This window comes from Cebus imitator, unplaced genomic scaffold, assembly GCF_001604975.1.
Source record: "Cebus imitator isolate Cc_AM_T3 unplaced genomic scaffold, Cebus_imitator-1.0 Scaffold30, whole genome shotgun sequence".
In the NCBI taxonomy this organism is placed as follows: domain Eukaryota; kingdom Metazoa; phylum Chordata; class Mammalia; order Primates; family Cebidae; genus Cebus; species Cebus imitator.
Genome location: NW_016107345.1, coordinates 6,895,624 through 6,908,141, shown reverse-complemented (window position 1 = coordinate 6,908,141; position 12,518 = coordinate 6,895,624). Strand labels below are relative to the sequence as shown.

At 35.3% G+C, this 12,518-nt stretch overlaps 1 protein-coding gene across 3 annotated transcripts in view; it reads left to right on the top strand.

The window, feature by feature from the left end:
* Positions 1-12,518, top strand: part of PLSCR4 (phospholipid scramblase 4) — a 43,603-nt gene that overhangs the window by 17,802 nt on the left and 13,283 nt on the right. Inside the window, exons 1-4 of one of the 3 annotated variants that reach the window (XM_017523781.2) lie at positions 4,026-4,044; positions 4,198-4,224; positions 5,336-5,446; positions 11,251-11,486. In XM_017523781.2, coding sequence (XP_017379270.1) covers positions 4,218-4,224; positions 5,336-5,446; positions 11,251-11,486 — 354 coding nt within the window. In that variant the 5' untranslated portion in view covers positions 4,026-4,044; positions 4,198-4,217. Of the gene's footprint in view, positions 1-4,025; positions 4,045-4,195; positions 4,225-5,335; positions 5,447-11,250; positions 11,487-12,518 lie in introns of those variants that run through there. The other 2 variants (XM_017523782.2, XM_017523780.2) reach the window with 2 other exon arrangements.

Genomic DNA, 12,518 nt, shown 5'->3' with positions numbered 1-12,518 from the left:
ATAGTCTTCACAATATTTGTGTAAGGTTTGTCAAACCGTCATCATCCCTGTGATAAACAGGATAACCTAAGAACAGACCAGTCAACTCAAGATTACACAGCGATCAGAGAAAGACCTGAAATTTGAACCCACGCTCTGGGCCACTGTCCATACTGTCTAAAGTGTGCCAGCATACAGTATTTAATAGCCACACAAATCTCCTTTTCTCCAGGTATTCTTAAGGGAAGATTAAGATGAACAAAGGATATAATCTCCTAACAGTTATATAAGAAACGCAAAAGGGATATCATGGTAGCTGGTGTAGGTCTTTGCAGGAATGAAATATTTTTGTCGTCCCTGCTAAAAACCAGAAGGAATTGTTCATTGGCCTGCTTTCTTTTCTCTTCTCTCAGAGTTAAAGGCACTGGAGACAGACAGGACCCAGAGTTTTGGAATGCATAGGCAGTTTCCAAGCCTTGTGCCTGGAGATTCTCACTTGCCCAGAGCCTCCCTTGTCAAGAGGCCAGGACAGCTTCCAATAAATACCCTAATGTAAAGAGCTAATCCTCCTTTTGAGTTTTGTGATTGAATTTGCAAATATCCCTGGTATGGGTTCTAGAACTTGTGGTTTTATTGAGTTCTGTGAGTTTGTTACTGTTTACATTGGTGAAATTGAAAAGTGGGCATATAACACAGCTGCACTTTTTTGAGTGTAGCAAGTGATATGCATATAATAGCATATAATAAAATACAGCACTCTTGCTGTAGGATGCAATTTAAGATATCAGGGCTGCTTTGCAAAGCAGCAAACCTCAATCTCACCAACCTTGTCCTGTCTAGTCCATGCCCCAAAAATGCCAAGGCCTCTGCAATTAACAGCTCTCCAGACATTGTAATACCAACCTGTTTTGGAGACATAGCTCAGTTTTCCAATCTGGTTTCTGTCAGATATAAAGCCAAAAATCAGTTTTTTCAAGTTAAGGCACTTTTTGTTCTTGTTAAGTGATAGAGAAATATAAAGTGATGCACTGAATATTAAAGGAGGATTACGTTAACAACATTCATGCTTCTACCAATTGGAAATCATCCTGCCTTCCACAATATCTTGGCTAAAAGTATATTATAAAATTGTACAAGAAAGGGAATATATATAGGGTGGTGAGAAGAAAAAATACTAGCAGCTCAAAGGAGATGGAAGGTAAACAGACTTTTTGACTATCTGAAACTTGTGAGGCAATATGTAGGTATTTTTCTTTTATTTAAACTCATCGAGATTTGTTGCCTATTACAAAGCAACAAATGTATTACGACTATATAAATTTCTAAAATTTTACTAATTTATTTTTTTCAAGTTATTATTCAATTATTTGAATTAGATTTGAACTGTTAATAATGCCTGGCATGGTTGAGAACTATTATTTTTCTTTACATTGAATTAATCTCAGACCTGCCTGATCATAAGGATCACCTGGGACTGTGTTAAAAGTAAAGATTTCCAGAACTGCACCCCAGAGGTGCTACTTTCGGTTTGGAGTCCAGAATTCTGTATTTTTCAAAGTTTTATTTTGAAAATAAATATTTAAAAATTAATATTCAAATGTATTTCTTCACTGAGATTCAGCAATTGTTAAAAGTTTGCCACTATAGATAGATAGATGATAGGTGGACAGATAGATAGATAAAATCATTTGGCTTCTTTTCACTAAGGCATTTAATAATCTGTTGTAATTACTTTCTCTGTGGCTCCTTGATAGTTTGCAATCTCCAGACTTAACATAGAAAGTGACAACAGACCATTAGTTAGAAGAAGGTCACACTCAACGTATAACTGTCAAATGGTTCTTGTTTATTGTGAAATAATGCCATACGTGTAAATATGTATTTTAAACATGTACATATCCTTTAGAAACTAATAACAAGACATTAGCCTTGTTCATATCACCCTAATAGGACTTTAACATTGGCAGGAACTTAGAGCTCCTTGTGGGCCACTGCTAAACAGCTGCCCCTCATCACTTCTTTGTATTTAACCCTTTTCTGAAATTTTGTGTTTTTAATTCCCTAGCATTTTTTAAAAGTTTTCCTCCGTATATTTATCAGAAAAAGTGTTTTGTTTAGAATTCCTGCTTCTGAACATTCTTACATGGAATCATACTATATGTATTCTTCAATGCTTTGCTTTTTCTGTTGTGTTGTAATTTTGAGATTCATCTCTGTAAATGGGCACAGCTGTAATTTGTTTTCACTACAGTGTACTATTATATTATGTGAATGTACCAGAATTTATTCAGACTGAATAAATTCTAGTACATTCACATAATACAATAAAATAAATATTTTTTTATTTTATATATATATATTATATATATAATAAAATATATATTATATATATTTTATTATATATAATATATAATATAATATATATAATATATATTTTATTATATATAATATATAATATATATATAATATTATATATAATATAATATATTTATATAATATATAAAAATATATATAATAAAAAAAAGTATATATATTTTTTTAACCTTCGAGACACATAAGGCACTGTACAACAAACACCAGCTCCAGAAGTGAGTGGAGATGGTCCAAGACTGGTTGAACTTTAGCCCATATTGTCAAGACAATCATTTCAGCTGGGAATCTACATATTGACTCATACCATGGCAATTTTCATTGAGTCAGCTCAGTGCCCATTTGATGACTCAGTCTTGGTGTTCGAATGCTTCTTTGATCTACTGTAACTTGATACTTTTTTACTCCACTTGGACAACACAAATGACTGCATTCTTACAAACATCATCACGTATTGAAAGGTACGTAGGCTTAGGATTTAGAAGTACTTGCCTTTAGCAGGGCTGGCTATTTACACATTAGAGAGTTGTTATATATGAAAAGCATTGGGCCCTTTGCATAACACTTGATAAGCATTCAGTAAATTACAGCCTTTGTTGATGTTCTTCTTGTTATTTGTCATTACTCAGAGCTCAGAAATTCAGATATATTGAAATTCCCTTCTAATAGCCTTTTTTTTGCTTGACTAAATTCAGAAAATTTTACCTTCATCCTCTTTCCTTGTTTCAAATCTCATCTCAATTTCTAGTCTCCATCTCTGAGTTATTCTCATAATGTTTCCATACATATTTTTAACTTAAATGTTTATCTTATCTTCTTCTGGCCTCTTCTTAAACATCACATACTCCAGTCTAAACTTTCAATTCTTACCCTCCTGCATCCCCACTATTCCCCTACTGTCCTCCTCTCGAGTTGTGTTAAAAGCATCACCATCAACTCAGTTACCTTGGGCTAAAACTCAGAACCCTCTTCCATTCCTCTCTTTACCTTAGTCCATCAGCAACTCTTGGAGGCCCTGCTTCCAAACGGTGTCATGCCTCTTACCACCCCTAGCTCTCCACAATGTCACCTCCCTGTCTAAGCTGGCTTCACTCTCACCTGGATTGCTGTTGTCATGCCTCACGGCTCCCTGCTTCTACTCTTGCTCTCACTGTATGGTGTCAGTAGATTTGATCACTCCATTGACAAAATCCTCTAGACTTCCAAGTTCCAAATACCAGAAATGCGAAACACCTTGCCATGACCTTCTGATGAGATCAGACCTCTCTGTCTCCATGACTTACCTCAGTTCCCTTCACTCACTGTGGCCCAGTCACTCCTAACCACGTCCCTTTTTCTCCCTTGAATATCCCAAGCTCACTGCCATCTCTGACCCTTTGCACTAATTTCCTATCTTCCTAGAACTCTCTTCCCACAATTGTAGTGTGATGTTTATTTTTCATAGTTCAAACAGCTCAAAGGCCACTTCCTGAGACAGGCTTTCCCTGACTTTCCCAGAACTAATCATCCATGTTTCTCTTAAGACTGTTATATTGTTTTCCTCATAACTGTACTATCTAAACTTAGTTTATTGACATGTTTTTTTAAATCTTGTCCTACTACAATATAAACTGCTGCACAGTGGGCAGCAGAGTGTCTGTCTGCTTTATGTTTGGTGTATTCTCAACATCTATAATAATGCCTCATACATAATAGGTACTCATTAAGTATTTGTTGAGTTAATGAAGGGATGAACGTAAGGTAATTGGAGACTAAAGAAAATTACAGAAATCCTTACCTGTGTCACTGAGTAGTAATACTATTTATTATGTATATATTTTAAAGGCATTAACATTTTTTATTTTTCAGATTAATTGGAATTCTACAAAATGTCAGGTAAGTTTTTGTGAATAAATTTAAATACGCTTTATTTTCAAACAGAATTATGTGATTATTTTCCTTAAAGGGGGACTTTATTTTGTTTTGAATTTTTTTTTTGTTTAACATTGAAGAATGTGTATGTGTGTGTGTATATATGTGCATATATATATATTTATTTATGAATACAGACATTCCTATCATTGTCAAAAAGGATTAAAAAGGGTCTGACAGTGGGGCACATATCTACTGAATAATCTTTGAAGTTTGTGGGGAAAATTAGATAATATAAAAAGCAAGAGTAGGAAAGCAGTTCTGCAAAGAGAGTCTTTGGCAACATCCTGCCTTGGTAGAGGAGAATGAAAGTAAGCCTTGTATTTTCCAGTAACTTACATAAAGAGAGAAGAACCACATTTACGGGATTTTTGTTTGCTAGGAGATAAAAGTCAACCAGTTGTTTAGGAAATTCAGAACTTATTTTATAGTAAGCCCAGAGAGAAACTTCTCTAATCTCAACAAGAAGACAAGGCGCAACATTGTGAAAATGACATTACTACCTCCTTTGCAGCCACTACTGTGACCTAGATTGCTTTTAAAAAGAATACAGTGAAAATGTGAGTCACTGGAGATGTAGACTAAACTATTGCTAATTGAGTTATGTGTGACAACACTGTTTATTAAGCCATTATGTCTTTATGGTGTTATGTTTTGAATTTTTTAAGACAGTACTTTTCAAAAAGAATTAGGAAAAACATCAACTTCACTCTATAAATGCCTGTGTCCTCTGTATTAGGTAATGGGAAAAATAACTTTTACTATTATGCAAGGAATTTACTTTGTAGGTAAGAGCATTGGGGCAGTTGAACCACTAGTATAAAAGCTCTGCTTTGATCACAGGCATAATATAATTGTTTAGTTCTATTTTTAAATCTATATTCAGTTTGAAAATTCATAAAATTTATTAATAGGTAGTGTCTAATATATGATGAATTCTTTTTATTAGAAATCTTACAAGTACATTTCCAGTTGATTATATTGCTTGATGCATACCAGTAAGAAAAAAATGGATACATTTTGTCATCATATTATTGTTTTCTTTGTAAGTCATGCCCCTTCTCTTTCCCTGAAGGTGTAGTACCCACAGCCCCTGAACAGCCTGCAGGTGAAATGGAAAATCAAACAAAACCACCAGATCCAAGGCCTGATGCCCCTCCTGAATACAGTTCTCACTTTGTACCAGGTAGGTTAAATATTCATAAAGGATATTCTCCCTTCCTAAAAAGCATACTAATGAATAAATTGCTTTTTAAGTTAACAAATTAACTGATTGATTTTAATAAGTAAATAAATTTTGGATGCTAGTAGGCTATGTAGTTTACTATATGTCAGTTGGAATCGCTTGAACCTGGGAGGCGGAGGTTGCAGTGAGCTGAGATCATGCCACTGCACTTCAGCCTGGCAACAGAGTAAGACTCGGTCTCAAAAAATAATTATATATGTGTGTGTGTGTAGATATGTGTGTATATATATAGATATATATACCTGTAGCCATAGGATTTACAGGCTTTTGGAAGGAAGTTGTGCAAATATTGGGTGACATTCTCTCCATTCTATATGGGGATATGAAGAGAATGTTGTAAGGACACAGAAGACAGTATCTGCCTTTGCCAGGGATTTGAGGAAAGCCCTGACTAAGGAGATCAAGTTTTGCTGTCATGATAAAAATTTCGCAAGCAAAGAAAAGGGGGAAAGGATTATCCTTAGCAGGAAGAATCATATGTGCAAAAGTAGTAAGTACGTGGTCATGAAAGTCTGGTATGAGGCATGCATGAGGCACATGGCAGATGTGCAGAGAAATGGCATTGAATGGCCATGGGTGCTGATAAAGGAGCTTATCTTTCTGGCAAATATTTTTAAGTCTGAATGCACTACTGGTGATATCTTGGGAGAATCACTACTTATACAGTGCTAGTGTAAATTTGAGATATTATGATCGTTAGAAAGTAATTTGGCTAAGTCTAAAATTTTAAAAATTAAATGCCCTTACTTTTGGCCAAGGAATAGTTTCAGTTAGTATTGTATTTAAATACATTTTAATGACTTACGTAATGATGTATATACTGTAGTAATATTTTAAAAATATATATATTTAAGTGTATATTTAGAAGTAGAAACCATTGTGCTACGCTCTGAAAGGGGAAAAAAAACCTTGATATGTACAAGATAATGGCAAAGGTTTTTTTGTTTTTTTGTTTGTTTGTTTGTTTTGTATTTTTTTTTTGGCTCTAGGCATATGATCCATGCACCTCAGGTAGCTTCTGCACCTACAGGGTTTTCTGAAAGCATCAGGATTTCCCTTTTTTCCTCTTTTCCTAACATGTATGTGCGTTATGAGGATAAAGTCCATAGCAACATACTTCATTAATAGCTCAACCTTTCCTAAGTCCAAGGTATTAAAAATTAAATTATTAAATTATAATCATGCTTTATCTGACAGTTTCCCTGTATGTCACTTCAGTGACCTTAAACATGATATACAGGATCTATCTTATATTTAACGATTACTCTAAATCCAAAAATCTGGACTCTACTAGAACAGAAACTTCACCATTTCTGAGAAAAACCTTGGTTATACATCATGTTCTCATCTGATAAAACATATGTCTATTCTTCTATATCAATAATTCAGCAAGAGAGTAGGCTACATCCTTCAAATTAAATGACAAGATAAGTTGTAAAAATATTACAGTGCAGACCACACAACTAATGAATTTTGTTATAAAATATAGCAAAATTTAGCTCTGACCACCACCTAGTGGCTGGACTGTAAACTTATGAAGACTGACAAAAATTGTCAGAGTCACATTAAGATTCTTTAAATCTATACTTGAAATATGTAGTGTTAATGAATTCATCCAAATTTCTTTACATAATTTAAATTTTCATTATAGTTTTGCATATATGTTCTCACCAAAAATAATTTTATCCACTATTCTTAAGAGAATAGTTAGTAAAGAAACCTTTGTTATATTTAGTCTTTTTAAGGAGAAAATGGAATGATTTCCTGATGTTCAAAATAACTAAGAAAACTCAAATCCTATTAGGTATTTTTTCTTGCATCAGTATTGGTAGGACAGTTCCATAACAGAGGTCTTTATTTACGTAAGTTTCAGATGATATAGTTACACAAAGTTAAACATGTTTTGTTTTGTTTTGCTTTGTTTTTCTGCAGAAGCAATCAGAATTCTTATGAAAACATCAAAAAGCATAATATACTAATTTCCTACATCTAATTTGATCATATTTTTTCCGTAGCTTCTTTTATCTCTGGATATTACATACTTATAACAAAAATTGTTCAATTACATAAATATGTATTTAATTTTTAAATAAATTAAATATAAATTTAATTTTTGAACATATAATCTCCATATGGATAGCCTCAAAATATATATTTTAATTTTTTTTCTGATTTAATTTTTCTTTCTGATTTATTTATTTCTGATTTATTTTCTTTCTTTTTTCTTCAAGTTTTATAGTATAAGGTATTTTTTAATTAAAAGCGCATGGTAGATTAATCATTTACTCATTGAAGTGATATGATTAATATTCTTAAGATAATTTATATGATTTTTAGTTGTATTGTTATCTATAATGACAGTTGAAAAAAGAGGGTATGGATATCTGATTTCTAGTCTAATCTGAGTACTCGTAAACACAATTCTTAAAAAAATTAAAGTATGTTCTTCATGACAAACTTAAATACATACTTTCCTTCACTTTTTCCCAAATACATTATACTTTTTTCCTCACTTAACTCTAATTTGGCATTGCTTCCTATTACCATTATTTTTCCTTAAGTCTGCTTCTCTCAGTTTCTGTTAAAAACTCTGTGTCTCTACCCTTAAAAACTGCTGTTTCCAGAATTCTGTGGTCTACTCCCTTGTTTCTTCCTGCCCTTCCCCATCTCCTTCTCCCTTCTCTCCCAGTCACCCTTCCTTTTACATACTCTCCTAAGTTGTTATTATTATTTGTTTTATTTTGAGATGGAGTCTTGCTTTGTCGCCAGGCTGGAGTACAGTGGCACAATCTCAGCTCACTGCAATCTCTGCCTCTCAGGTTCAAGCAATTGCCCACCTCAGCCTCCCAAGTAGCCGGGACTACAGGCATGCACCACCATGCCTGGCTAATTTTTTTGTATTTTAGTAGAGATGGGTTTCACCAGTTGGCCAGGATGGTCTCGATTTCCTGACCTCGTGATCCGCCCACGTCGGCCTCCCAAAGTACTGGGAATACAGGCGTGAGCCACTATGCCCAGTCTCTAAGTGATCTTGTTAATACTGAAGATTTCCTTTTCTTTCATCACTTATAAACTACATAAGTGATGAAATTAACAGATCATGTCAGTCTACTAGTCTCTAAACTTGCACTTCCAACCTCCTATAGACTGCTTCTTGTGAAAAACCATTGAATCTCAAACTAAATGATCACCAGCCCCTTTGTTATCTTGCTTCTAAACTCTATTTTTTCCCCTCTATTCTTCTCCTGCATTAGAGGCCTACAGGATCCCAAGCCAGAAACTTGAGGATCTTTTCTCATATCCCATCCACTTCCAAGTCAATGCTGTATCTTAAAATGTCAATGACCATTTCTCTACTCTCTGCTCCTTTTACCAAAATCACCCTTCTATTCAGACCCTTGCAAGGACTTCCTGCCTAATGTGACCTCATATATAAAGAATTCTAAATGTAAAATGAATCCTTTTACTTTCCACTTGATTGGCATCAAGTTAAAGGTCTTTCATAATCTTCACTCCATCCTCTCTTTCTAGCCTTCTCTGCTAAATCTCCACTCACAGACGTTAGTCCTGTAGTAGTGAGCCTCCTCTGTGCACCTGCTTGTTCTTATCTGTTTGCCTGTAAAACCTTTCCCCATCATGGAGATGCTGGCTAGGTCTAGTGTGTTAGCACTTATATCATAGTATACCTTCTCTGCATAGGTTAGGTATTCATCCTATCTAATCCCTTTACATACTCTGTGTCTACCTATGATTATGCCAATTACTTGCTTCAAGACAACCATTCACCTTTTCTTATACATCTTTGTAGCTTCCACAGAACTTGCTGCCCTTGGATATAGGCATATGTTTGTGTGTCTTTCTGTCTTACGTTTCTAGCAGCAAGCACAGAAGCTGATCCTTGAAATGGACTTGAGGAATATTTCACAGATAAAAGAATCTTTGATTTATCTCATGGTTTTGTTTTCAGATAAAATTAGGAGAATTTCACAGTTCATGACTATTAAGAGTGGCATTTTTATGAGTAACTAAAATGTCTTAGACTTTATCAGCTTCAAAGGCCACTCCTTCCTCTAATGTTCATATCACGGGAATCTGAGCCTCTGTTCAGTTTCCCTTACAGAAAATGCCTTCTTTGCACTATTTTTCATCACAAAGAACTTCTGGAACTCTCAGGGAGTGTTCCTTCCTGATGGTGACTGGCTTTCACAGTATTGGTTGACCCCAGACTAATGTCCCATGGAGGTGAAGGGGTAGAACTTAAGGACTTAAAAATAGCTGCTAGCTAGAGATGCCCTTCCAGCCTTCCAGAATCTAAGCCCAAAGCCCTCCATAGAATCACTTCTGGGGTACCCTTTGTCCTTGCCTCTGATCAAGGGAGGATATTAGCATAATGTACTTAAGGCTATTTCTGCAGTCAGAATGCTGGAATTCTAATTCTGGTCCTGGCACATCAGCTAATGACCTTCACCAAGTTGCGTAACCTCCCTATGACTCAGTTTTCTCCTCGGTAAATTAGGATAATAATAGTATCTACTATATAGGGTTGATGTAAACATTACAAGATTTACTTCTTGTAAAGTTGTTAGAGCAAGTCCTGGAATATGAAAAGAGCTCAGTAAGTTTTATTATCTTTTATTTTATTTTTTGCATAGTCAACATAGCTTTCTCTAAAAGGATTTTCTTCCAGATCTAAGTGGTATCCAAGACCCAGCTCTTTGGTGACTCTGATAGAGACCATAATCTCCATCTCATCACATTTAAGTGAATTTTTCATTCTGCAAGAGTGACCTTTTCAAAGACCCCTGCCTATGGTACTATCTACATTTTTTTTTGTTGAGACAGAATGTTGCTCTGTTGTCCAGGCTAGAGTTCAGTGGCGCGATCTCGGCTCACTGTAACCTCCACTCCCAGGTTCTAAACAATTCGCCTACATCAGCCTTTAGAGTAGCTGGGATTACAGGTGTGTGCCACCACACCTGGCTAATTTTGTATTTTTAATAGAGATGGGGTTTCACCATGTTGGCCAGGCTGATCTAGAACTCCTGATCTCAGGTAATCCACCCACCTTGGCCTCTCAAAATGCTGGAATTATAGGCGTGAGCCACAGCGCTCGGCCCGACTGTCTACATTTTCCAGAAGATGTCAATCTCTTCCCTACAAAGCTGTGTGGCATTGCTCTTTGATTACGAAAGACAGAAGATTCGCTAGTCCTATAGACTTATAGTTCCCAAAACTGAGTTTACTTAGGGAAATATAACACCATTTGTGGAGCTTCAACAGCACAGCTGAAATTGGGCTTCTACTATTCTAGTCTTGTTTCTTTTGGTATACTTATGTGAACCTGAGGTGACTCTCAGCTCCTAACATCTTTCAACTGTCATCTGGACTGAAAATCCAATAATTTTTTAGCAGATACGTTAAAAAACCGATTTACATGCCTATACACACAGTATGAGGAAAAGCAGTAATTTTCAGAAAGAAACTACAGTTTAACCTATATTTAGGTAAGAATATGTTTTTCTTCAAGGAGGAAATCTACAGAGAAAATGTTCCAACCATAGTAAAAACAAGCACTTTTATGATTAAACATTGCAGTGTTGCAATACTGTTTCCATCTTTTTTATTTCAGAATAGAATAACAATTGTTATTTTTAAATGGATGTCATGTGATCTATTTCATGTAAAAAGTTATGCTAATTTGCAGTGTTAATAATGTAAAACACTTTGATTTCTTTTGAACACAGGACCCCCTGGAACAGCTGTCCCTCCAGATGCAGGCTACCCAGGAGGCTTGCCTATGGCATACTACAGTCCACAGCAACCTGGGACCTTCCCTTCATACCAGCCAATTGGTGGTACCCATCCTGTCTGTTATCAGCCTGGAAAATATCCTGTGCCAAGTCAGCCTGTTCCAGTAACATGGATGCCAGGGCCAACTCCTATGGCCAACTGCCCTCCTGGTCTGGAATACTTAGTTCAGGTACTCCATGAAAATACAAATTATTTTCTTATAAAATATGACTGTAGGGATCCAACAAAAAGAGAAGAAAAGCAGACCAGTGTGAATAAGGAGATGGGTCACTGATGACAGATGCCATTTGTAAGACTATAAGAATACTGATACCAATTTCAGAAATGTGAAGGGGAAGCAGCAAGTACAAGGATGTTTATAGTGGGTTGAGTATGCTTTTCATAAGGATTTATGTTGAACTTCAAGGCATTCAAGATATTTTCTTGAAAGAAATTTACAAATAGGAATAGAAAAAGCTATAATAGAGGATAGTTGTGTTATTGCTTAGAAGTAAAGAGTTAACATCAAAAAAAGCAGCACAAAAGAGAAAAAAACACAACACAGTGGGTAAGTTACTGAGTGCCTTAGCCTGTTGCTTTTTACCACCACCCATCATTTTCATTAGTTACTCTAGCCACCCCCAAAAACATACAATGTAAATAAAAATAAGGGACCCCACCGAGAATATTGCTTCAGTTTAAGTTCCAGAAACCCCCTTATTACAACACAATTATTCCCTAAATAACATCTGTATAGATATTATGCAACCACCAGGACGTCATGATCAAAAACTAGGTTAATATGTGAAATTTTTATACAAATAGTTTTGTTTGAAAACTCATGTCTGAAACTCAAAAACCTATGTAATGAGAATAAGATAAAGCTAGCAGAGTAGTCACGTTTTATTGTGGCCTTGATTCCTATGGTTTCAGTTACCTATGGTCAACCAGGGTCCAAAAACATTCAATGGAAAATTCCAGAAATAAAACATTCATAAACTTTAAATTTATTCTGAGTAGCATGATGAAGATTTTCATAGTCCTGCTCTGTTCTGTCTGGGACATGTATCATTCCTTTGTCCAGTGTATCCACACTGTACATGTTACGGATAGTACACAGACCCAGAGTCACATAGTAGCCATCTTGGTTATCAGAGTGACTCTTACAGTATCACAGTGCTTGCACTGAAGAAACTCTTATTTTACTTAATTATGTCTTCAA